Here is a 27,589-nt window from a genome sequence, read left to right as displayed (position 1 = left end):
CATAGGTTCGGTGTACACCATAGGTTCAAGGTACACCATAGGTTCACTGAAGCACACCATAGGTTCAGTGAAGCACACCATAGGTTCAATGCACACCATAGGTTCAGTGAAGCACACCATAGGTTCAGTGCACACCATAGGTTCAGTGAAGCACACCATAGGTGCTTCAGTTCTTCAGGCATCTGTTCCCAATGGCCAATATATTTTGCCATGTACCAGAGCAGTTCCAGAGATAAAGGAACATGACGCAAAGACTACAATTTCAGAAATCCTGCTGCCAGCTCTAGAAATTGGAAATAGTTTATTTCACTGGGAATTAGTGGAAATGAGGAAGCAGAACATTTAACAGTATGCACCCACCACAGGGTTTAATCTACCAGATAAGTAAAGACAGACTCTCATGCAACAAAGTGTCAGTCTAAGACTTTTATTCCAGTCACTTTGTCTACAAAATTTAAGCAGAAGGCTGTGGTGTGGCTTCCTGAAGCTGAGGAGCCTGATTTCACCTCTGCATTATTCCAGTTATTCCTAAGCAGGTACCGGGGCAACAGGCCGTATTTTGGTTGGAACACTATTACAATCTGCTTTATGATGGGGGAAGGAGCATGTGTTGCTTTGTGCCATGGGTAGGGATGTCATAATGCTATCATTTCAACATTTTTCCAAAGTTCTGCTTGAAGAGCAAGCATATACACCTTACAGTTCACACTTCCGATATAAATTGTATATAATACCTGTTATTTGGCTGGGGTTTGGAATTATCACCATTCTGTGATGGCTGTAAGGCTTTTTAGCAAGTGGGAGAGTCAGTAGAAAATGTTGTCGTCGATGCACACTCATGCACAATGCAGGGTTAGGAGAACAGTGTCATGCAAGCCCATGATTCATTATAGATTTTATTATTATTATTATTAAGGAAATACTAACAAGACAAGATTATTCAGCTATTCTGTTCTTTATTAGTCCCTAAGAATCCTTGTCCATTTGAACACCTGTGGCATAACCTTCCCCAGGGATTTTGCTGTCCATCTGCAAGCGCTCAGAGAGGAAGCTTTACTGTAGCCTGAATTGCTGGGGATTTGTACAGGAGAGTTCTCTCAAACCTCGGTGTTTTTAACGCTACTGCTGCATGTCACTGCTAAGACAGAACAACACGGGAAGACCAGAGCAAGCTGAATAAGGTTTGGTAGGAAAGGGGCACAGCACCCTCAAGGTAGAAGCCACCAGTTTGATCAGCAATGATAACTTCAACCCGGGTTCTTTTGATTTTCATGCTATAAAGAACCTATTGCTACTACTTGCAAATGGGTTTTGTTCTCAAAGCAGGAGCCTTAAAAATGTTTACTTCTGGATATTATTGTGCAAGGAAGGGTAGCAAGTAAAATGTTTATGCAGGGGGGGAAATTAGATGTCCTATGCTTCCAATTGCAAATCCAAACTTGCAAGCAAATGAGATATTGTCATTTTCTCCATGACCCAATTTAAAAACACTAACAGGTAATTTTTATAAGATTTTAACTCAGTTAAAACCTTTTACTTACATTTTAGCATGGAATGTTACAATGGTATAATGATGCATCACAGTTTGGACCAAAAGCAAGAAATCAATGTACAAAACGAGACAACAAAGACCTAGAACGAGTTCACCTGACACGGTTTCAGTTACGTCTACTGCTTCCCTTAGCAGGTGTATTTGTTACATGCTGGGTGGTGCTTTGACAGTTCTGACTGGGTGCTACTTTCTAAAGCAGAGATGTTAATCACAGAAGCGTCTCTCTAACCACCTTCAATCATGTTAGCTTGTCTGTTGCAGCAATGAATACTGGTCCTAATGAGCACTGTGTAGTATGACAAACTGCACAATTTCTTTTATGTCTCCGAGGAAGAGCATGACGTTTCACACAGGAATCAGCTGGTTGATGGCCACAAATATTTCCATTAGACTTTTCAAAGGCTTCAGCACTGCTTACTGGGGAAAAAAGAAAAAAAAAAGCATCTGGTTTAGAGATAGCAACAATACATGATGTTTAGCAATAGACTTGATTCATCAGGTATTTTTCTTTGCAAACACTGAAAGCACGCCGTGCATTTGACTGCAGGTTATCATTTCAGTGAATTACAGCATATAAACACTACTGCTGCTGTAAATCACGCTTATCTGATGGCTTGTGAAAACTTGCTCTGCCAGCACCAACAAAGCCCAATGGCAAGGAATCTCCTCATCTTCAGCCCTGTTGCTCAGGTATAAATGAATTCCACTGCATGCTGGACACATCCCACTAAGCCTTACTTTTACAAACAGTTACCTGCTTAACTTTAAGCATGAGGTAAACTAATTGTGTTTGCTGAGATTACTGATAGAGGTAGCTTGATAGCAGTGTGAATTCAGGGCCAAAAGAATTGCTGTCCTCTGAAAAGAAAGGGGAATAATACTGTATCCTTACTCAGGCACGCTCTCAACCTCAATTCAAGGCTTTATGTGAGGATTTCATCCGTTACTACTACTTCTATCCCTTCATTGATTAGTGTTATTTTAAAAAAGTGAACTGGATACTAATTTGATTCTCACATCAACATTCTTTTGAGTTTTGTTTTTTTTCCCTTTGAATTCCTTAAAAAGTATAATGCGTTTAAACACAGACTTAAAGTTAAGGTCCATATCCTAAAGTGCATACAATCAAAATATACACTAAAGAAAAAAAAAAAACATCAGATATTTCCTAATTGGGAATGCACTGTGGCTCTTGGCTTGTAAATTGAGAAAAGTCAGCCTGGCTTTCCATCCAGTGGCAACCTTCCAGCACTAAGTAGTAAAAGGTTTGATAAACTTTTTTTTTTTTTTCTTCCCCATCAAGATTGGATCCGAATGTAGTAAGAGACACTTTTTGTAACCTTGTGATGCTATATTAATAAAAAGATATTTTTTTTTTTGCCAATAAGAGCCCAAGCAGTTTAAGCAGAATTCAGTGGACCTGTATTCTGGTAGTAGATTCACCTATTTTTCACTTAGTTTCGATTTGTTCCATTAAAGGTGCTTCCTACAGCTTGCCTTCCTTCCCACTCCCACCTCTTCCAGTTACTGTCTCTGCCTTCATTAGTTTAATTGGGTATTTGTTGTGTAAATAAAAAATCTGGGACAACAATGCAACAATTTTTCGGGTTGCAAGATGTTTACAGGGAAAAAAAAATATCCTAACTCTATTGCTTTATATCGCTGCATGTATGTGTCCCAGAGTGGAGAGAATTCCTTTGTAACTCCTTTTCCTGATGTGATATCCTCAGGTGCCCTTAGCTTTCACTTTGAGCAAAAATAACAGCTTTGAGAGACACACACTTGCAACTGTTCTGTGCATCTCACCCACATTCACTAACTATCTGTTCCCCTTCACACCATTACTCCCAGTAAAACAGGAAATTTCTATTTGGTAGAGGAACATAACTTACACTAGTGTTTTGTAAATTATTTTATAATTGTGGGGTTGGCTTTGCTTTGATGATTTTTTTTCCTTAGTTTTGAATGTTAAAACAACATGGAAAAAGACCACGCAGTTTGATAACAATATTTACTTTTTATCACAAGAAGGTAAGAGGCATAACCTTATTTTATATTGCAGTGGATGATGGAAAAAGCAAACATGCATTTGCAAAGGACTCAGGACATAACAATAAAGTTGTGTAAGTGTATTTAGTACATACGTTTTGAGGATGCAATGAAAAATAACTTTCTTTGCTCCTTTTCCTTCTCCTCTTGCACCGGTGCTCCAAGAACTAGTGTATGAATTGTTAACTAGCAGCAAAAATAATTTTGAGAATTCCTGACCCGGGAGGTTTATTTGCTCACCTTTCATTTGTTTCTATTCTGGTTAATATCTTTTCTACCAAGATTCATGCTCATGTTTCAGCTAAACTTTTTATTCCCTCAGGTTTCTATCACCATCTTACCAGTTCATTTTGGAAAGGGGAGTCTCAGGGAGTAGCAAAATAATAAGAATATTGTGGACAAAGTTTTTTACTCTATAAAGTAATAAAGCCAGCTGAGCAAGACACTAGCAAAATAGTAAGAATATTCTATTGAATATTTTTCACGCAGAGAGACTGATTGTGAAAAAATGCCTTTAAAAAAACAGTGCAAAGGTTACAACTTCCCCGTGTTTCCACTGGGGCTAACAAGAGAAGAGTTCATTTGTATAAGGCAATAATCCAGAAGTCCAGTATCTACACTATTTAAATCAATGTCCAAAGAACACTTTTTGCTTAGAAGAAAGTTACAGCTCTTGGGTCTTTATCCCGTTTGCATGGGACTAAGATAAAGCCATAACTAAATACCCAGCGTGACAACCGATGCAGAAAAGTTTTGCTCCCTAGTCTCTACCAGATGCCAGCAATGGTTCCCAAACAATAAGAAATATTTCTGTTAAGGAGCTTTTTTGCAGTGTAGTTTTTGGGAGCAGAAATACAAATTCACCACCAGAGCGCATGTGCAGTCTGACCACACGCTGCGACTGCCACTAACTGAGGAAAAAGGAAAGGTGAAGAGTGGGAAACCACAGGCTGCTGTGGTACTGTGTACCTTTAGGGTTCCGTAGCAGCTTCTTCAGGTGTCTTCTCCTCCACAGAAACTGCAAATGGAGACAAAACACCAATGAGAAACATGGGAAACAACTTATTCAACAACAAACAGTCAAGTAAGTTGTTTCCTTTAGTCCAAAGGATCCTTTGTATCCCTTAGACTAAAGGGGTACAATTTACAAAGTCATATTAGGTACACAGACATTTTTCCTTTTAGCTTTTTAATTCTAATTGTAAAAGAGTTTAGAGGCCAATCTTCTAAACTCCTTTGAAAGTCTCCGCAGTTATGATTTTAACACACATTTTTCTCACATTCAACTCTATCATTCAACTTCAACAGCAAGATAAGATTGTTTATAGCTTCACTGAAACACTGTAAGTTTATAAATATCACATGCTCTATTTTTTTTTATTTACATCGATGTAATTTAACAAAATTCTATCTTTCAAATGAAGTCAGACGTGAAAAAAGTGTGTTACATCATACGGAGGACAAGGGAGAATGTCTTGTTCTTAATAAACATCCAGCCACTTAGCAGGGCACTGAGCACAAAACAACACCGCGGTTCGAGGCAGTAACACCGATTTCTACTGCACAGCACAGAATTTCACACGAAATTTTCTGCTCACACTACCATGCCAGACACAGTCCTGACTAGCAGCCACATGGCACCCTGTGAGTTCTGCGTGCTCTTGCAGCTAGTCCAGTGCAAACAGCAATTAGTGCTTTACAGAGACAAAACATTTCAGACCCAGCTGTACTCTTGCACCTTCTGAAGTTTGCCCCGACTCCTCAGCATCAATGTCCTGGCTCCTTGAGGGTGTGTCCGAAATCTCTTGAGCTGCTGAGGCTACTCCTTCCTTGACACTGTCTAAGTTTTCTTCCTGGGCAGAAGAAGCTGCAACATCCAAGACTTCACTCACAGTTTCTATGAATCAAATTAGAGAGATAATGGTCTTGTCTTTCCATTCACAGGCACCAATGAGGGCGAGCAGTCAAGGCTCATGAAGCATGAGGTACCTGCCTAACATACATGTTTGAAGTAACTGAAGACAACAGGACCTATCAGATGGTGACATTTTATCAAGCAAATAAAAGTTTGCAAGTGGAATTCCAGGGAAAGCCTGACTCTTCCCAACCCTGATGCAGAAAACTATAAATAAGAACTACTTTCATGTCTTTAGACAGAGGTAAGTATTCTTTAACGTGTATATTCTCTTGCAGATATCCTCATTTTATTTCCTGAGCTCTGTCAAACTATCAACCACGTGCAAGATACTAATGGTAAAGTTTCCATGGAAATAATCCCACTCTGATCAACACCACAGGATGTCACACACATACTCCATACAACCTTCCAAAGACATCATGGGTAGTTTTAATATAGAAATATCCTAACATCAGCCTGAAGGTTCGGGCTGCGATTCCAGTGTAGCATGATTGCCAACTAGCCATTTTTCAATGCTCCTTAAGCATGAAGCAATCTATCTCTATAAAAATCTGTGATAGGTCATATGTCTGTATAGAGGTACAGTTCAGGGAGGGTGAACACACCATCCAGTAGTTACACGTTAAATTTTACTCATGTAAATTCTCTTTTACCATATTCTTCTAACCTTCCTGTTGGAGGTCTCCATCATCACACACCGTAACTGCTCGGCAGGATAAGGTCTGCGGGGACTTTGTTGTTACAAATTGTGTCCTGTACTAAGCTACATGTCTATTAAATTCAACTAACTAAACAGTTTCATTGGAAGTGCAATAAATGCAGTAAATAGGAGGTTTGTCGAGCTCGTATCTCATGCCTTTCTCCAAATATCAGCTTGCAGCTATTTAAATACAGCATATTCTGAACATCAACTCTTTCACTTTGTTTTGCAGAATATTGACTGAATTTTGAAGAAGCAACAGAGAAAAAAAAAATCAGGAATTGCTAGTTTTGTCTTTATGGAGAACAGCTATGCGATAAAAGTAATACATTTGAAATTCAGAATATTAGGTATTTTATAGCTAGCATCACTTGAAGTAATGCAATATACATGCTATGGTAACAAGCTGGTGGTTTTGAGTTTGTAACATCAACCATCCAGTTTATATCACCAAAAACCTGCTCTCTGGCTTATAATACTCCATCTTGCTAATTTTTGTTTATTTCTTGTGATGTTTCAGTGTTTTAATTTGTTTTGCACTAAGAAGAGTACGTTAGTAAGCAAGTAGAAGCAGCAACATGGACTTTCCTGCTTTTTAATAAAACCTCCCTTCCTTTGAATGGGAACTGTGTTTATATTGTCACCTACAGGAATGACAAACATTTCTGGAAAACAAACGTTAACGTTGATACCACTTGTACTGAACAATTTGCCTCTGGTCTGAAGTATTCTCTGTGGCTACCAGAAAGGAAATCTACGGCAACAAAATATGGATCCTCCCCATGTGTCCACCCAGGTGTCTGCAGAGTAGCTGTCTCTCCCTAAAATACAAAGGGCCTTGTTGTGACAGGCATTGCATTTTGAAAACCCATGTCTGTACCCGTGAGTAATTGTCCTTGCTCTGCAGAAAACTCCAGCTGGTACTTCCATTTTTTAGAAATTTGAGTGGCTTTCACATCTATATCTTGAGCACATGTGGCTAGAGTTTTGTAGGAGCCACCTTCCCACCGCCACAGCTGAAGTGTTCTTTTTGAGAAGACAAAGCTGGCAGTAGCTGCTGGTCCAAACCCACCTGCTCATGGCAGCACCAGGCACGGCAGCTTGCACCGGGTCGTTATCCATGCCTTAAGGAATTATCTCTGGCAAAGATTCAGACTGGCCCATGAAGATCATTTTAGCATCATTTCTTTGGCCTATGGCAACGACAGCAAACTATCCAAGTGTCTTTTGGTGCTTTGAGCACCCTGAAAATAAGAACCAGTCTATAACCATGAAGGCTATTTGGAGCATTAATCTGACACACCAAAACAAATCCCAGTGTATTTGTTGGTGGCAACCAACAGTCAGTCTTGGAACAAACGCTCTGTATCTGGCTCATGAGGTCCACACATTTTCCTCTGTCCTAGGGAATTGCTGTGATCCCTGGCAACACTAGATGAATGATGACCTGGCAAGCTGAGAATGAGTCCCCCCCAGAATTGGGACTGCCACATGGCCCCATCTCTGTGGGGAACATCAGACATACTGCCTGAGTCGCATACTCACATCCTCTTCTACTGATCAGCTGGTAGCACAAAGCATTAGAAAGTTTAGGAACTTCTCCTTTTTGTTTCCCTGGATCTTAAATTTAACCTCAGTTCTATTCCCTCCCTCCCTTTAAAAAAAAAAAAAAATCTGTATGCATTTCTCTTTTTTTTTGTCCAGTGTTATCTTTCACAGTTGTTCCACGTAAAATCCTGCAGTAACATCCTGTTTCATAGAAGAGATTTTAATCTATGCCTGGTACAATGATGACTCATTTTCCATAATCACACAATCACAGAATGGTGGGGCTGGGAGGGACCTCAGGAGATCATCTAGTCCAACCCCCCTGCCAGAGCAGGTTCCCTACAGCAGCTTGCACAGGAAAGTGTCCAGGAATTTCATTTTCTATCTGCTCAATTATTGCAAGGTCATTAATAAGCCCATTGTGAAACTCTACAGCAATTAATAGATGTAACTGAAATAACTTCTACCTTTTGTTAGTCCAAATATGAAAAAAATCTAAGCTTCTATATTTTTTCAAATTTGACTTGTAGAGGAGTTCAATCATTTTAACTGGTTCTGTGTTGTTTTCTGAATGATAAGCAGTTTGAAATTCTGAAGTCCCCATATTTCCTTGTGTAGCAATGACTATGACCCAGTTTGTCTGTCTATGCCACCTTTCTTACAATTTCTACAGGCTTTGAATAAAACAATCTGCATTGTGCAACTGCGTCTCTGCAATAAAGACATGCAGTATTTAAGTTGCTGTTTGTATTCTGTTTTCCTGGAGGTGTTTAAAAGACGGGTAGATGAGGTGCTCAGAGATATGGTTTAGTGGTGGACAGGTACAGTTGGACTCGACCTCAAAGGTGTTTTCCAACCAAACGATTCCATGATTCTATGAATGCCCAGCTACTTTATTATCTATATTACACCACACTACTTCAGCTCCTCAACACCTTTAACAAAACACCCACTCGCAGCATTCCAGTCAAACTGGCCTCAGTGATGATTCACCCTGACCCATACAACTTCAAATCTGCCAAAACCGGGAATGTTCTTGATTTTTCTTTTATTTTCTTCTTATATTCATAAAAGTTGGGGTGGGGAAAATTATTTTCCTCCCCTACAGAATTTTTTCTTAATTCTGTAGGGGAGGAAAAAAACCCACATGATTCATCAATAGCACTGGAGTTAAATGGTTTCATAATTTAAGTGTTTCCTTGAGTGTTTGGTGTGTTGTGTCCCTCTCCATCTTAGTAGGATATACCACTCTACCAAAGCTATACACTTCACTGTTCCATACTGGTAGCAAAATCTCAGCCTTTGTGTATAACATTAGCTGTTTTTTTTTAAAAAAAAAAACAATATTTATTTTTCTTATGCTTCTTCACCAGACATTTGTCAATTGTAAGTTTTCCCCTGGGATAAGTAGCTAAGTGGCAGTATCAGTGGCTACAGTTTCCTTTGATTTTGCTGGGCATTTGTATGTACTATTGCACTTCCAGACCTGAATTAGGAGCTTAACCTTCTTGTGATTTCAACAGAAGATAATATAAAAGAACTTGAAGCCTCAGAGAAATCACACTAATGATGTTTACTAACTGTAGGCAAGTGGCTAGGCTTTGCATATCGCATCAACAGCAGTTCTGAAAGCATTCAAAGGGATTTTAACATATTGAGGATTTAGAGGACAAACATCCTCAGGCCAGTGAGATCCTCAACATATTTCCACTACGCAGCCATCAGTAAATAACCCAACATCTTTGGAATATCCATCGCTGACGTGTAAGACTGAGCCCTAACAAAAAATATCACCTCCTTCTGCCCAGGACAGCTATGTGCACTCTCAAGTGGCCTTTAGCTCCTCTGCTTTAGGAGATAAGCATTTTGAGAAGGAATAGATCCTTCCAAATTGCACATGCAGGAACAGAACATGACTAGGCAAGCACCAGCAGCACATTACTTATGCACCAAACACAACAGCAAACCATTTACGTTATGAAAACACATCTGGTTTGAGTTGAGTAAATACAGAAAAGGAAATTGATTTTATAGACAAAAGGAAATTATGGGTTTGTTTTTAAACTTCTTTTTTTAAAAAAATAAGGCCGCAGTATTAGGAAACTCCAGTAGCTTATTAGGATGAAATCCAACATTAGTTCCACCTACAAATATAATTTTTAGGAAACTGCCCCTATCATTTCAGTGAAGAAGGAAAAAAAAAAAAAAAACAAACAAAACCCACTGCTTCCTGTATAAAATAGCTATTCCTGCAGTCTTGAAAGAGACAATTTTTATTCTTACAAGTGCTACTGTTGCAGCACTGAGAGCACAGGAATCTACATCTCTGTGCATTCACAGTAGAAGAGAAAACAGTCCAAATCCAGGGCACTTCTGCATCCTCATGATGGTCAATTGAATTGCTGAATATCAGTGAGCTCAGCATTCCCCCAGCAGAACAGAGGAGCAGGATAAGCAGGGACCTGCATGACCTGTGTGACTGACTCATCTTTGCTCCAGCTAATAATAAAAAATACCTACCCTCACACACAGATCCACTTTTCTCCAGCTAATCATGAAAAAACCCCAAGATAAAACCCCATGCACATGGATTGACTTCCAGAACTCAGATCCTGCTGCATGCATAGCCTCTTTCCCCAGAGCTTCCAAGCATTTAAAACAAGCTTTCCAGCTTTAGTGGGGGACTTTTTACGCAGAATCAGCTTGGATTTCTGTCTGGGATGCAAAGCTCTAGTCTGAAATTAAACCAGCTCACACTGGCAGTCCTGTCCTACTACCGGGGAAACAATACACTGTGGGATGATCCTGAAGCAGGCAGGTGAAAGGGAGGTACAGAGCAAATTTAAATGGCTTTAAGCTGGAAGAGGGGAGGTTTAGATAGGGTATTAGGAAGAAGTTCTTCACTGTGAGGGTGGTCAGACACTGGAACAGGTTGCCCAGAGAAGCTGTGGCTGCCCCCTCCCTGGAAGTGTTTAAGGCCAGGCTGGATGAGACTTTGAGCAACCTGGTCTAGTGGAAGGTGTCCCTGCTGATGGCAGGGGGGTTGGAACTGGATGATCTTTAAGGTCCCTTCCAACCCAAACCATTCTATGATTCTAAATTTGGGTTGGCACTGGCGATGATAAAGGGAATCTGAAACCTGCTAAGAACTTGGTTCTTGCAAGAATTTTTGTAGGAGATGCTGTTTCTGATGGCATTTTTACAGGGTATGTATTGTCAGGCTTTAGCGTTCAGCATTCGTAACGCTGGATTTTCCAAGCTGTGTTTCATACCACACATCACATGTGAAAGCTAACAAAGCAAACCACAATATGTATGTGTTATTGCATATGCCAGCTTCCATTGACCACAATTCCTGAAGAAAGCAATAAGATCTATGAGATCAAGTAGAAGAAGAAACAAAGAGTTGACTTCTTTACCTATTCTACGTCTACAGTCATCAGCATTGCCAAGAGACAAGTCAAGAGTGAGAAGATCTGCTCCTCTATCTAAGCAACCCTGGACTACTCTGGCAGCAAGGTACCTTCCCGTTGTTACAACACTGAAGTTTCTTCAGTGCTCGTTCAAACTACTGCTTTAAAACTTAGAGCAGCCCTTCAAAAAAATCAACCATGTTATGGTAAGGTTGAGGTCTTCACACTTCCACTGAAGTGGCAGCCAGTTAGCAACTAATTGTTCAGAAAACAACCAAAGAAAACTTATTTTACACATAGGAAGAAATTATTCTAAAAGGGAAGAACTGCTTTCCTCTGTTCTCATGCAAGTGAAGCACTTCACCTGGTGAGATAAATACATCTTTCTCTTAACACATTAAAACAGAGGAAGCTGTCTCTCATACAGCAGCATTAAAAGAAGGAAAAGTCTAAATTTTTTTAAAAGCATGGGGACACTTTTGGAATGCAGAATTTCACCCCTACAGCAAAAGTTTTCCCACCTTTGGCTGGTCACCTCAGCACCACTGCAAATGCTCTCCTTGTCCAGAGCGCTTTGGTGTTGAAACTATTTTGTTATTTTTAATATCTATTGATACCGATTTATAGATGACTGATCCAAAAGGCCTGTAGGAATCATTAAACTAACTTGGATATTATATTTTTAAATCTTACTGGACTTTAAGCTTATACTTTGTATTTTTAAGTGGATTTGCAAGTATGTTTTCCTTATTTACAACACATATGGAGAAGAAATAGCTGTTCCAGATTTTAAAATGAAAGTTATATTCAATTTTTTCCTTTCTCAGGAAGAGGTGGGTATTTTTCCACTCCCAGGACAGAAGTTTCATAACAAGATCACTCCAGATAACCACAGCCTTCTCAGGAATATAGCCTATATTTTTGTCCTCCAGTTTTGCATTTCCCTACTAATATATTTAAAACAATCATATTTTGATTCTAATCCTAATCCTTTGATTCATTTTAAAAGTGATATTTCCAGTTAGAACCACCAACAAAAAAATCTGGACACGCACTGGTTTCCTACAATTTTTAGAGTTATTTGAAAATACACTTTTCTGAGTGAAGCATTTCACTTAAAGCAGTAACCTTCATATCATGATTTATTTTTTTAAGCAGTAAAGATGAGGCTGGTATCTGTAATGCAGAACTTCAGGTTCAATTACTTTAAAAAAATATTCTTTGCAGAAGAATTTGGCTTTATAAAGCTAAAATAATACAAGTTAGGCAGTGTAATACAAATGGAATCTGCCTGGAGCACACGAACCAAAGCTGGAGTACAAAACAAGGCTTTGATATTTCAAGCTGCCTAAAACAGAATCAATGTCACACATTAATTCCAAAGGAAAAAAAAGTAAAACTTAATTGTGAAAATAGAAACAATATTTCATTTACAGTCTTTTAGAGAACAGCTCGCACTAGAATGTGATGCTTTTGTTTAAATAAAGCTTCTCCTCAGTCTCAGTCAAGTCTGCTGAGGTTCTCAGGATGTCCCCTGAAATCTTAGGATAGGTAGAGCCAAAAATTCCCTGTTCCTTTTCATTGTTTAAAGACCTGTTAATGGAAAACTGACAGTGGAGTCGAATTCACTTTTAAAAAGTCAAATGCTGTCATGTTTGAAAAGTAATTCAAGAAGGTATTTGAGAGAGATGGCAAAACAGAACACAAGAGGTGGTGCTACCTGGCTCCCTCAGATCCAATCCAGGAGAACACAGCAGTAGCAGTAAAAAACCGTGATTCTCTTGAAGACCAACTTAATGTATTTTGTTTCCATCACTAGCTTTAAGGAAAATGGAAAAGACCATTCCTTCAACAATGGCTTTTGTTCTAAATCCTGAGGTGGTGGTGACAGCTAACATCCCCTACCTTCCTGTCATCAGAAGCCACCTGCCACCCCAGGTATGGCTGGCTTGGGTTCAGCACCCACTCCCCCTGCTTACAGGGGCTCAAACCACCATCGGCCACATCAGCAACAGGAAGAGAAGATAACAATCACCGAGTCAGTTTGGGACAAAATAGGTAAAACTGTGCATATGTCCCTGTAAAGCGAGCAGGTGCTCCAGGTTTCATTGGCCAGCAAGACACCAGGAGCTCAACATGAAGGGCTTGCAGATACCCACCAGCAACATCCCAAGCACCAGGAACATCACACAGGACTACCAGAAAAGCTCTCTCTTTGCTCACTGGCATTTTATTCAGTGACCATTAAGGATTATAACCAGCTAGATTAAGTTATCAGAAAGGAAAAATACTTAAACATTGGGCTTAAAAAGGAAAAAAATCTACTGGATGGTTAACCACAGACCAACGTCTCTCTCTGACACCATGAATTCAGCACTTGAGCTTCAGACAGGTAAAAATAAACTTCTCAGCTCTATGTACAAAACCGAATCAGGGAACTAACAATTATTTAGAAAAGCAGTGATTATTTTTCAGTCTGATCAGTTCCTGGAATGCACAGGACAGGAACTAGTGGCAGGTGACTGCCGAAGCCCACACTGCTCTCAGGACATGGTTTGCAGAACTGCCCTGGCCTGACCACCCAGTTGTTTGGACACGGCATGGAGCAGCCTCAGCTTTCCCTCCCCAGCAATACCTCGCTGGAGCCCACGGGCATCGGGGGTTTTCTCCCTTTGGCATTTCAGCTATTCCATGAGTTAAACATGAACCAGAGGCTCAGAGCCCAATGTCTTGGAGAAAATGATGACCAAAGGAAGGCTGGGATTTCTAATAATCCTGCCACTATAAAAATATGACAGCTTTTCCTTTTTGCAAGCCATCCATAAGTAATCCAGATAAAAATCCACAATGTCCAGCTGAGAACCTAAACCATGGTGTTATGAAGCACATTTTTAAGAAAAATAAATTTCCTCTATGCAGCAAGAAAAGAAACAACTTCATTCAACCAAACATCACCTAATGAAGGTCACTGGTTCCTAAGAAAATCCCCATTAGTTCATACTAGTGACCAGAAGACTCACTTCAAGAGAGCTTTTTCTACAATGGATGATTAATAAAAGATTCAGAGATGCTGGTAATGGTCAGAATAAAAGTGTAACGGTGCCTACCACATTAATCCAGAATAGATTATAATACCTCATATAATTTCAAATATATTGTTTTATATTCTGTAACAAGATTTTGTGGCAATGAGAAGCAATTCACAGTGTGGTCGGTTGGTTTGTCGTTTTAAACATCTAACCACTGATTGGAATGGATCACGAGGAAAACTAGTGCGACATAAACAGCATATATGAAAATGCACTAATAATTTGACGTATTAAATCCTTCAGAAGGTCTAAAAAACCTGTGAATTAAAGTTAGGCATTTTTTAACACTCTTCAGACAAAGTAATACACCAAGTTTTACCCACTTACATTGTTTTCAAAGAAGCAATCAAAGTTTAGTATGTTGTGGTGTGAAAGTGATGTTTCTCTCTGCAATAAGAAACACTGCCCAAAAAATAATACCAAAATCCCCATCATTACCGTTCTGGTTTGAACTGCCAGTGCAGGAGAAGAGAAAGGAGTCCCTGTTGCCATTGTCTCTACAGCAGGACGCTAATAGTAATAGTATAATTACTAATACTAATAGTATTCCTGTATTTACAGAAAATTTTCAGAGTAATACTACTTAAAGTAAAGTAAATGTTAACAGGTTTTAATGACCAAAGTGAGTTCTTGCTTTCTAATTCAAAGAAATAAAGTTATTTTAGGATTTTTTTTTAAGTCGTGACAATGGGCTATAAATAGTTTATTAGTAAAAAGCAGTAAGTCCATTTTCTCCTTAATCATGACAACCATTTAGGCATTATTCACTTTATGTCCTTTTATCAGCTTTAATCTTTTTTTTAAGAAGCTACTTCTCCCCTTGTTCTACAATTGACAAATGGGAAGACAGTTATTTTATGTAGTTCTCCCCCACTTACTTGTTTGCACTCTTAGCTTCAAAGTTCTAGGGTTTTTTACTGGAATCACTCTCCCCAGCTCAGTGCATGCTGTAAAATTCTCTTTTCAGCTAGGGTGTTCAACACTGAACAACCTCTCCATTTACCAGCTTCTGTTTTCACATGCTCACAACTTTTACAGAAGCCTTTTCTAAGTCTTGTTCACATTCTTCCTACAGAGATTTTCCAGTTACACCATGACAACTCATCCACAAGCTCAGTTTTATGAAGGAAAAACAGGAGGAAGAGATAAGAGACTAGTGGCCTGTGTATGGCAATCAGAGAGATACGAGATAAACACAGCAGTGGCTCAAGGGACAGATAAAGAAAGTGATGTGAATCAGAAATACTCAACAGAAGTTCCACAGATAAGGATGCTTCCCCAGTAGGATAATATTCACCTAATTCAACTTTCTAGAGCCTAATTTAGTGAGCTTAGTCCATCATCATCAATGAAGAGGAAAAGAATCCTCTAAGAGGAGATTCAGAATAGAAAACCTTGATAGCAGTTGGTAATTAAGCACAGATTTCATCAGACATGAATACCTTCCCTAATTCTGTCTTCTGTTACACCAATCTACACCTAGAGACCCACTTCATGCCATGACATTATACATATGAAAATGGCAGATAATAGGCCTGTTATGAGATGCTTCTGATCTATAAAAGCGAGAAAAAACCCCCGCCTGTAGTTATTTTCAGGAGGTGCCACTGTGAATAAGCAGCATAAGCATAAGGGACAAGGTCTGTAAGTATGAGCAATTGCAAATTACTCTGAGGACTTTTCAGCAACCTTCAAAATACACCCAGTGTCAGAGCACTTGAATACGTACCCAGTTCGGTAACTTACCAAGCAAAAACAACGTACAGCGATCACGTCGGGTCTTTCTGTCGGCTTGGCATCGCTGTGCAATCGGGTCAGCAAAAGTCCTGTCCAGAAAGCAGCAGCTCCTGCCCAGTGCAGCCTAGATTTGTTTCTCTAGGCTGCAGACAACTGGCATTGTAATGCCATTCGAAGCTTAACACAGAAACCACTGGCACATTCACACACTAATCCTCTCCAAACCTAGTTACTCACCCAAACGGTGTTTGAAATAACAACCAAAGAGACCACATCCTTCAGTACTTACAAAATGCGAAATGAACCTAGGCTACAGAAGCCAGGAGTCCAAGAAAGCGTGGTTTGGGGCTCATTGCTTTTGCTATTCCAGTTGATAATGCCCAAACCTCATGCCCTAGTACCAGAGTTAGAGAAAAGTTTATAGCAGCAATCCAAGAACTGCAAGTCGCGGATGCAACAGCACTGCCTAATCCCAATAGCATCTTGCCAACCTGTGCATTTTACAGCATTTGTTCTATCTAATTGATCTTAATTTATGGTCCCTAGACTACAAGGAGAACAGCAGGAAACCTAGTAGCATCAGGCAGTAACCAAGAGTGACAGTGAAACAGCTCAAGTAATAAAAAGATCCAGAAAACTAGAATTTAGAGGAAGCTAAAACCTTGGGAACAGACTTACGTGGCACAGTACCTTTTTTGGCAAGAGTATTCCACAGAATTCCACATACTAGTAGTGGGTTGTAAATTGCTTAAATTGAGGCAAGGAGAAAAATTCGAGCCAAGTACAATTGTAATTGCTTTTCTAAAACTGTAAATCACCCTGATTAAGAACCTACCTCCAAGGTTGAGGTTTGTTGTTGTTTGGTTTGGGCCTGGGTTGTTTTGCACACACTCACATCACCTGTATCCCTACATAATGTATATATACTGGAGCCGGAGACAAACGGCCACTGGCACCTTGCACTTCCAAACATATCACAGATAGTCTTACAGATTAAAAGAAACAATTGCATTTGAAAAAGCAGAGCTTTACTGGTAACGATAAAAATACTTGCACCCTCATCTATCTACAGAAGTAACATCAAACTATCAATAAAACTAATAAAAGTTATTTAAACAAGTATTCTTTTTCAGAGTAAGCCTGCATTTCCCTTGGCAGTTCTGAAAGAAAAATAATTCTCTACCTTAGGAAAAATGTAGGTACACTTTTTTTCCCTCTAAATGGAGAGAACACAAATGATGAAGGTGGTTGCATACAAAACTAAAAGGTATTTCCAGAATGTTTTTAATTGTAAAATTATTTTTTTTAAAAAACCCACAAATAGCTGTAGTGCAGGTAAACACTGAACAAAGAGGTACACGGAGAGCAGAGGACCTTTTTCTTCAACTATTTGTTGAAGAAAAGGCTACATCACCTTTTTGCCATGACCAGGATGGAACATTGAGAGGGACTGTGCACTCATTAACATTTGGTACGTGATTCTGAAGTAAATAGTCTCTTTTAAAAATACCTTGATTTGTCCATTTACTTCAGACTCAAAGAGCAAAGCCATGGGATTTTCTTTTTCGGGACTTTTCTTCCCATGTGTCCCAAATGAATGATCGTTGCCCTTCCAGCCCTCACTGCTTTTATACTGGAAGTCGTCCCCTGTTATAGATCAGCTTCTCCATAAGAATTAGACCCACATCAAAATGCCATCTGCTTATATTTTAATTATCACGATGATGGAAACTAGCTTTCACATGGCTGAAAGGAAAGGGATCCTGGTCTACCTTGTGCGTGCAAGACCACACGCTGCTCGTTAAACACTTCACGTGGTCAAGAGCCAGAGGCCCCCACCAATTTCTTGGAGATCCGAGGGAAGAACCACGTCAGCAGTTGTGCTGCTCTGCTGCCGATGGGGCCTGGAGGAGGGAGAGGAGCAGCCCAACGCAAAGGTCACCTGCCAGGGCAGGACTCAGGTGACTCGGCAGCCACAGCGGACTTTGCCCCCGGGGGGAACCTCACTCATGAGATCCATAGGGTTCACCTATGTACAACTTCTGCTGCTTGATAGGAAATGCTCTGGAAAATCCACGATATCCTGATTAGAGGTTGGAAGAAACAGGGCTGAAACAACATGCAGAAGTTTCACAATAATTTGAGAGAACCACTGCAGCAAGATTTGACAAGGGACACCTGAAGCGACCCTCAGAATTCCTTATGAATATCAACGTAACAGAAGTGTTGTTCTAGTGATGTCTTCTTCAGTAAGTATGTTGCCATAGAAAATAGATCTAAGAAAAGGGTAATTTCTAAATTGCACTTCCAGTCAACACTAGCAGTAACTAACAGTTACAAGACATATTTCTCCTTACGAAATGGTGACCACTAACTACATGAAGTCACCGTGTCAAGAATTAGATTCTCGGGGTTAATCCACTTATGCACGTTTCTCAAGGAAGATCCCAGCTGCTTCCTCTTCAATGGAGCAGCAGGAGTATTTTCCATACAAAAGATCCTTCCCTATCCAACAATTAACAAATATTCCTGTGAAAGGAATACTGAACCACTTCTAGGTACAAGCAAATGCCCGCTCCTTAAAGTGAAATTTTGCAATTGCTCTGTGGAGCAACAGAGGTAAACACTGCAAGACATTTTAAATCTCTTAACAGCTCTCATTCACTGACTTTAACATACACCAGTCCACTTCCTTTCCAAATGAAATGGTCTCATATTTCATAGAAATTGAAATTTTTAATGCTCTAGGTATTTTAACTACTCTCTTATTAACATTTTGTATATGTAAACAGCAACTTTGTCACTACAAACATACTTACTTGTACTTTTGTTAGCTGTATCACCTTTAGCAGGTTGGACCAAGTATTGTTTTAAAATGTCATTTGTAATGGATTGTTTTGCAGACAAGCACAGCAGCTATTGACACATGAATTAAAATCCCACTTCAGCAAAGTCAGCCATGTGAAGCGCTGCACCGCCTCTCAAGTTCCTTTGTTAAAAAGGCCAGTAAGATGCATCCATTCCTCACTGGAGTCACCAAGGCAAAAATAATTCCAGAATCTGCCAATACCTTCCCAGGTGCAATGACAACCTCCCATGGACTAGCGCTCAAAACACTTTTATTCTCACTTAGACCCATGTTTTAGATATATCCCCTCAAGCAGATGTTTGTTTCCCCAAATGAAGTCAAACATAGGTGTGCTGTAAAGATTCCATGTTTAAGTCAAGCTGAAAACTGCTTCAGTGGCTTTCATACTTGTTACAGCCACACCGAAATCTTCCCTTCCAAAGCAAGAATTCGAGGGAAGCTTCTCTTTCATGACAGGCCAGCAAGTTTTTTGTTATTTTCTTTGTTTGGTTTTTAACTGAAGACACCAGATTTGTTTGCTGCTTTCCTATCAACCAAGAAATTGCTTTATGTGTGTCCCTTCCAAATTCAGCTGAACAAACCAAGAGGTAAGAGGATAAGCTATTGTTCTATCCTTACAGGTTAGGAGTAAAAAAAAAGAGAAAAAAACTTGCTAAAAAAATCAAGTTAAATTATAATCCTGTATTTTGTGCAATTTACGGATAGGCTTGCATTATTGTGATTTTTTAAATGTACAGTAAACCAAAATATTTCAAGCAACCTGACAGTTCAAAATACTGAACATGTAGCCACTAATTGATTTAAGTGTTTACCTATTTGATGTTTTATTGAATTTTGAAATTTTTAGCCTAGTATGTCTTTAACACTGAGATCATGACAACATTTTGGTTGCTACACAAAATTCTGTTGAAGTTACATTGACAGAACAGCTGTAATTGTTTAGTGTGAATATCTTAGGAATGGCCAGTGAAATAAAGTGTTTTGATTCCTTAAGAAACTCTTAAGAATCAGGTCACTGAAACAACTGTTTAACTGATACTACATGCTCACCCTAATGTAAGATCTTAAAGAAGAGAAACAGAATGAGGTAGTAAAAGAAATTTCATTCTACTGGTTTTAGACAGCAAGTCTGGTGCCACAGGCAGCATGCTTTTAGAGACACTGATTTAATAAACTTAATTACCTTATGCTCATGATATATCAACACTTGAATTAGTTTTCACTGCAGGACAAACTCCATTAGGAATACTGATGTTTGTTCTTAATGTTCTTTTTTAAGAGGCAGAGTTTTAGAACCCACAACACACACACACACCCCCGCGCAAAAACCACATTCATAAGTTAACCTTGCACTGCAGCAGCTTCTGAATTAGCAGCAGCTTCCAAATTAGCAGCAGCTTCTGAATTAGCAGCAGCTTCTGAATTAGCAGCAGCTTCCTGCTGGGCTTCCTCCACAGCAGGTGATGCCTCTGGAGCCAGTAAGTCATCCTCGCCTCCAGTGTCTGGGGATACCCCAGCATTCTCATCCTGTGCTGTGGGTCCAGCACCCTCATCCTGTGCTGCGGGTCCAGCACTCTCATCCTGTGCTGTGGGTCCAGCACCCTCATCCTGTGCTGCGGGTCCAGCACTCTCATCCTGTGCTGCGGGTCCAGCACCCTCATCCTGTGCTGCGGGTCCAGCAGCAGCTACTGCATCAGCCTCTTCCGTGGCTGTCTCTGCTTCAGTAACTTCAGCTGTCTCTTCTTCATCACCTTTTAAGGATTTATTTAATACAATAAAGAGAGTAAAGTGCATGCAAGCAACACAAAATCAGCAACTACTTTTTACTATCCTCCTCATTTAAATTTAAAATGGGAAGCTAATCTTTGAGATCAGAATTTACCAAGTCAGGAAATCAATAATTAATCCCCCCCCATATCATCTAATGTGGTACCAAAAAAGATGTTTACAAGAAGAGGAAACCATATTCTTAATTACCGAGTTTCATAACTGCTTCAGTGCAATAAGAAAATAAACTGTGGCTGAAAGCAAGTGACTGCAAGAGGTGGGAGTGCAGGGAAGGGTAAAAAGGACCACCCCAACTGTCGCTCCAAACCCACTCTGCTGAAAGGGCCAGTGATAACGCGCTCGTGGGCAGCACGGGATTCTTGTCTGGTTCTCACCCAGCAGCGGAATTACCACACTGGGAAAAAGATATTTGCTACCATCTTCAGAAGCTCTTAGGGAGATGATTATCCATCAGGCTCACAGCTTAGAAGCACTGCAACCCAAGGTGTGGCTTCAGTTTGCACAGGGCTATTTTCCAGGTGTCTAACTTGGCTGGCAACAGCTACAACAACATTGAGCCCAACAAGTGATGAGTTTTCAGATGGGTTTTGTGCCACCTCTTAGCTCTACACTGCCACAGGTACTCTGCTATCCCCATTCCCTACGCTTTCTTTAAAGCTGTATGGAATGCACTGTGACCACTGCAAGAGCCAAGCACTCAAGTGAGAAAGGTAAGATCTGTGAGGCAGAATAAAACAGGGGACTCTTACTGAAACTAGGTGTATCTAAGCAGGAAAATAACTTGCTGATTTTAAGTGGTCAGCATTTACTTTACTGGAGATATGACCACTTATGACTGACCATTTCCTTTTCACAAGTCCCAGCTGTCTCTTCAAGACTTGCCTACACTGCTGTGTTTCCCAACCATGCATTACTCCAAAGTCAGCTAAGTCATTAAAAACAGCACAAAGCAACAGAGATGCACAACCACCATGCAAACATGCACTAAGATCAAATTAACAAAAGAAAGTTATAGACCAAGTGTTCATTGCAAGTTTACCACTAGAACCAACTCACCATGTGAAAAAAATGGAAATAAAGTTTGTAATACTGTGTAAACTAAGTGAGAATAGAAAGGAAAAGGAAGAGCTTAAAGAGACATAGTCAGAATTTATTTTCTTCTTTTGTATCTGTTTAAAAACTAAACAGATCCTTTTGAATGCTTGGTTTTCTTGTGCTAGTGCAAGCCTATCTGTTTGCGTTCAGGTTTCAGCACGAGTCTACTCACTGCTCAGTAAACATCAAAGCTTTGTATTATGCAACCTGACCATGTCCCTTTAAGAGAATGCTGTATTTCAAAATAAAACCTAAATTGATTACACAAAGAACAGACTAACAAGCCAAGCTCAACATCCAGTACACTTTATTGGACAGTCAAATATAGAGTGCATTCATTCAGAACAGCCAGCTTCTCAATCTCAGAACTGCCTTCTACAAAGCAGATTCAGTAATAAGCTCAATATGGTTTGGCCTTGCAAACATAGGCAGTTCCTTTAAAGTCTCACAAGTGTGGAGTTTTACAATAGAAGGCATAAAGTCATCCCAAGGTAGGCTGCAAGGTACGCAATGGTGAACGACTGTCCTTTGTTTGTATTTAACTTCCTCGGGTTTGGAAAGAGATTTCCCTTGTATTTTAGTCTGGAAAGTGTAAAAGCAGAGTATAGATTAGAAAGATTGAATCAGCTTGCATCAAGTTAAAAAGAAAAGTCATTCCTAAACAAGAAGGAAATCAGGAACAAGTTTAAAGGAGACACATGCAAATGGAAGACAAAACAGTATTTGCTAAATAAGCAAGTAGAACGTTCTGCAAGGCAAACATCATTTTGTAGTTCAAATGATGTCCCAGATTTCCTACTGCTACTTCGAGTCAGGCTTCTGCCAGTAGCTTTTTTAAACCCCTCCCTAATTTGAGAGTAGCTTTCAGTTAAGAAGAGCTACAGAAAATTTGCTATTAGTTGTATTGGTTTGTGGTTTTTTTAAATGTCTGATATCACTAATTAAAATACCATTAAACGTAATTTCAACCCTCTAATAAACAAACAAGCCTAGAATAGCATTTGATTGTTTCTCTTGTTTTGATGGCCTTGTTTGTTACATGCAGTTCTTTGTAACAGACATTTGGGATTTGGGCACAAGGGGAGAATTTTCCTGAGGATGAGAAAACATGAAAACCATTTGGATCAGGAAAGCCTCTCTCTGATCAGCTGCTCCCTTGTATTAAGTTCTTCCAGCCAGGAAGTTCTTCTCTTACCACAGGACATGCAGCAAATATGCCATGAATGTGCTCTTTGGCATACTGCTTTTCTATCCAGCACTGTTTTGTAGCTTATTTTAAGCCTGATTTGATGTGACTCTAAAAAACTATTAAATTACTTTGAGAACATAATTTTTAATCACTCTTAACAGCACTGCTTACTGTGAAAAAGTGTAAGGACTAACTGAATCTAAAGAATGCTCAGGGAAAGAAGCTGCAGCGGCACTTCTGGGAAAAGCAACACTAAGATAACATTCTGTGACAAGATACACAAAAATATGACTACGCAGGGCACAGGAAAAAAGGGAAGGAAGAGAGACATTAACTCTTTTGAGAAAACACACAGAGGATTCCATAGGAAAAGTAAGAACAGAAACCTCTTTTGGGAAGATACAGTTGGGAATGAGAAGGATTTTAAAAAGAGCTGATTCAACGGTAGTTTTGTATTGTGAATTGGAGTTAGCTACTCAGAAATCCAATTAAAAACTCTGGGCTGAGCATTTATTCAGAAGGCCAATATTGAAAATAATACAAGAAATAAATTTCAACTGTTTTCACTGTATGGCCTCCAAAATGTTTTGGACTTCTTACTATCAATAATAAGGAAGGTAGCAATCATCTGCCACTGGCTGTGACATTCACGTAAATTACTAAGCAGCGCAAGGCATCAGATTATGGGATGTATGGAGAGTGCCCAAAGTCAGAATTAAGTGAGTTACAGAGCACTGAGTACTCTTACCCCAGTCTCAGGAAAGACAGGTTTGGCCTTCAGGGAGACAACAGCACCACTGACTCTGCGGGTACCCCATTGAAATATTTTGGCAGAATAGGGTTAAAACTCAGTACCTTGCAGAAGTGAACCTCAAGAGAAAAGAGGGAATACACTGACATCATTTTGATGCCCTGGAAGGTTTGCTTAATGCTTTCACACCTACCATGTTCTTCTGATTATGTTATAGTCAGAATGAAACCCTCACTTCTTCCCCCAACAGCGGGTGACTAGGTCACTAAGAGAAAATAACTACTTTGGTCCTGGTTAGATTTTTTTTTTTTTAAAGAGACAAGGAAGGACTGCATGAAAATTGTGGCCAAATTTTCAGCATTTAAGGAAGTAAGTTCAAAAACTGTATTGCTTCCAGCTGCTTAACAGGAAGGAAATTAAGGTGTTTTACCATTTTAAATCTTAAAATGTGTAATTTTAAAGTTCTAAAACTAAAGGTTCTGTTGCGGAACTTCAAGACTAACAACTTCAAAAGAGGTAATTTTAGAGGCAGACAATTCAAAGCATGTTCTCACATTGAAAACAAAATTTAAACTCAGCATACTTTATCCAAATCGATTTTTTGTGTGCATGCAAATATATTAAATCAATTCTCTAGATGTCAGCATCAGAAAAAATACGGAACTGCTTCAAGTGCTATAGCTTATTTTTTAATAAAAATATCCTTAAGAAGTCATTTCTTGTAACTGCTTTTCCTGGCAAGGCCATGCTTGCCAAAGTCCTATCTTTTATATTAATGCTGCTGTAACACTGATTGATGCAGACAGAGACAACATTCCATTACAAGTATTTGAACTAACATGGTCTAATTATTTAAGCATGAAGAGCTAAGTAAGGATTTGCCAGACATTTAGGTGGTGTCTGCTTTTCATTTAATCCTAAACTAAAAAGGATGAAATTAAAGTTGTGGGACAAGAAATGGGTCTAATTTACAGTACTTTTTTTTTTAAATGTAGGTTTTTTCCTATTGAACTGTGTTCCCTGATGGCATGTGGCCTGCAGCCAAACTGTTGGCTGAGAAAAAGATGTTATCTCCTTCCCCCCCAACAAACAAAAGAACAAAACTGATTTTGACAGCATTATGCATTTAGTCAAGTTTCATTAAGCTTCCAGTAAATCAAATGCAAATATCCAATACACAATTAATGGTTCACACATCAACTCTGTCCATCCAAAGAGACTCCTGCAGGTTGGTCACAGGTCAGACTTGCTGCCTGCAGGCTGATCACAGGCCAGATTCACTGCCTCCACATGATGTCCGTTCCCAAAATCTGTGCAGAAGTAGGTTTGTAACAGAACACTGCACAACCACCTTTGTCTTTACCCCCACTCACAGAGCTCAGACAAGGACTTGGACAGGGTTAAGGCCTGATTAAACAATCTAGAAATCTGTTCCAGATCCTTGTGTACCCGGGTAACAAGAGAGAAGAGCTCAACTCACCCTTGCTTGTGCTTTTCCGCCCCGCAGCTCTCTCGTGAAGAATATTCATATGTTCAATATAGTTGCTGCGGGATGAACTGACTACTCTGTAGGCCTGAAAGGAAATTACACCTAAACTTATTGCTACGTCCCTACAAAGGTACCAAAGAAAAACAGGGGAGAGGGAGAGAAGGGTTTTTAAGCAGGTGCTACTGCTCATCTTAAAAGGCATATCAAATTATGTTAAGCAAGACAAAAAAAAATAATCTATTTTGCTATACTAACATATTTATATGTTTCATATTTCTCCACTATTAAAAAGCAAATACAATATACCATGCAGCTTTCCAAGGGCTGTAGCATTTCAGGAATGGAACACAGTATTTTAAAAGACAATTACAGTCAGATTTAAAAAAAAACCAAAAAACTATGGTAAAAAAGGAACAGCAAGAGAATTTTTTATTCCTCCAGATAGGCAATCATACAAATTTGATATTCTGAGTAAGTGGAAGCTACTTACCTTTCAAGAGGATTATTTTGTGGGAGAGTGAAATGTGTACCATTAGTCACTATCTCAAATCTTGGGGAGGGAGGGGTGGAAGGAAGCCACGAAATGGAGGCTTTAGGGATGTGAAGCCTAAATATATCACACTCATATAGAGTCTGATATATTTAGATGCAGGGAAGAGAATGATTACTGAAAAGCTTGAAAAAAGTAGATGTTCACAAAACTTTAACATGCTTTTTCTAAGTAATTAATATTCCCATCTTTCTTTGTGCCTCAATTAATGAGGTTCATAATCTTCCTGCTGTGGGTTCAGACAGCTTACTTCACATCTGACTTGCCCACTTTGATGTATTCTTAATGTTTGTGGTTGATAAGAAGAGGCAAGGGGTTAGAGGCAGGTGCCTTACCTCCATCTTTGGACACATGCATTTCACATAGTTTTAAGTATGTTATCCACTAAGAATGACAACAGCATTAGATATCAAGGTCAACAAGCAAGGCAAGCAATAGGCATTCAGTTTCCCTAGTTCTCTTGAGTTGATTTTTAAGTTAGACTGCATTTAATTACATGCTACAACATCCACATTCTATTGACCATTTGCATCTTGACTATATTCTTGAACCCAGAACACACCTTGTACCATGCCAACTCAGAAAGCACAAACAGCTGCATTCCCAAACACTTACATAAAACAAACCACCAAAAGCAGCAACACCAGCGAGGAGATAGTAAATCATGTTCTCTCCAGAAGAGCCGGGAACGCTCCCAGATGACATCTGGCGCAGAGGTGCTATAAAAACCATTATTGAAATTGATGTAAAGCACTGCTAAAATACGATCACAAGATAGAATGATAGAATCTGAACTTTGCATGGGAAAGGATGATTTTAAAAGATATAACAGAGAGGTACAGCCTAGGGATGTTTAGTACAGCTGAGTAATAGAGGGCGTGGTGCCTAACTGAACAAGGTACATGGCTGAGTGCTTCCCGAGAGCGCAAGATTTTCTGTGAGCTATGCTGCCTGCCTATCAGCTTCCCAGTACTGGATGCAGTCTATACAGAATAAGGAATGAAGAAAAAATAAATAATAAAGAAATAAAGAAAAAAGAATAAAGGAATAAAGAAAAAAAACAACAAAAAAAGGACTGCAAAAAAGTCCCTGCCTAAGGTATGTAAAGGAATTAATCTGTCCTTATGCAGTCTTGCTGCAGTCACGATCAGCAGAGGTAACAAATCCTCTCCAGTTTAATGAGAGCGCTTTAAGAAAAAGCCTTTTCCTTTGAATTCACATTCTTTCATTCTGAAATAGGCTGCTGACATTTAGCTATATGCCCATAATCCATAACCTCAAGTATTGGCCAACAGGGCAGACAGGCAGGATTATGCAATTTTATCCCTGATCGAGTACATATTCACTGTAACGGCAGCGTTAAGCCATTTATTTTTGTTCACTGCTCCTGTAGCTTTGATGCTTGCTATGTCCTTCTTCTGTACATCTCAAAAAGAGACCCAAGAAAACCACACATCATTCTGTTTGTCAACAAAGCCTCCAGCTGAATTTCGTGACTTCACCACAGAAGAGTAGCACAGAGGAGAAGCGCCTCATTGAGAGGGTGCTCATTAAACATAAAATGGCTCTGAGCATTGCAATCGGGAGCTGCAAAAATAGTCTCAATCTCAAAATATTGCCACCGTGTGCCAGATTATGTTTAGCATCGTCTGTCTCATGACACGCTTTCCAGACTCTCTTCCATCGCCAGGCACGGTAACGGATCTCCTGACTGCAACGTTCTGTGGAGGTTTCTCCTCAGCACCTTCCTCTCCCGGGCACTGTAGGCAGGAGGGTGCCCTGCGAGCCCGCGACCATCCCACGGGGACAGGAGAATTTTTGCTGCCGGTTACACAACCGCTGATGCGGCAGG

General features: G+C 39.6%; 1 protein-coding gene across 1 annotated transcript; it reads right to left on the bottom strand.

Moving 5' to 3' along the window:
- Positions 1-4,572: 4,572 nt before the first annotated feature.
- Positions 4,573-26,469, bottom strand: MGARP (mitochondria localized glutamic acid rich protein). The gene is made up of 6 exons (XM_029084198.1): positions 26,353-26,469; positions 25,179-25,272; positions 20,565-20,626; positions 20,222-20,429; positions 5,322-5,498; positions 4,573-4,619 (listed from the first exon to the last, which is right to left on the bottom strand). The coding sequence occupies exons 1-6, from the start codon at positions 26,467-26,469 to the stop codon at positions 4,573-4,575; spliced, it is 705 nt and encodes a 234-aa protein (XP_028940031.1).
- Positions 26,470-27,589: the final 1,120 nt, after the last annotated feature.

This window comes from Antrostomus carolinensis, unplaced genomic scaffold (genome assembly GCF_000700745.2).
Source record: "Antrostomus carolinensis isolate BGI_N321 unplaced genomic scaffold, ASM70074v2 scaffold34853, whole genome shotgun sequence".
In the NCBI taxonomy this organism is placed as follows: domain Eukaryota; kingdom Metazoa; phylum Chordata; class Aves; order Caprimulgiformes; family Caprimulgidae; genus Antrostomus; species Antrostomus carolinensis.
Note: the sequence above shows the minus strand (reverse complement) of the source record. Positions and strands in the feature narration are given on the sequence as shown.

What these genes read in the sequence shown, in the direction of transcription:
- MGARP (XM_029084198.1), bottom strand. Translation starts at nt 26,469, where the DNA reads ATGGTTTTTATAGCACCTCTGCGCCAGATGTCATCTGGGAGCGTTCCC. An exon ending in CCACGGAAGAGGCTGATGCA is followed by an intron (nt 20,430 to 20,564) that starts GTAGCTGCTGCT and finishes CCCGCAGCACAG; the next exon opens with GATGAGGGTGCTGGACCCAC. An exon ending in AGAAGCTGCTGCAGTGCAAG is followed by an intron (nt 5,499 to 20,221) that starts GTTAACTTATGA and finishes TTTGATTCATAG; the next exon opens with AAACTGTGAGTGAAGTCTTG.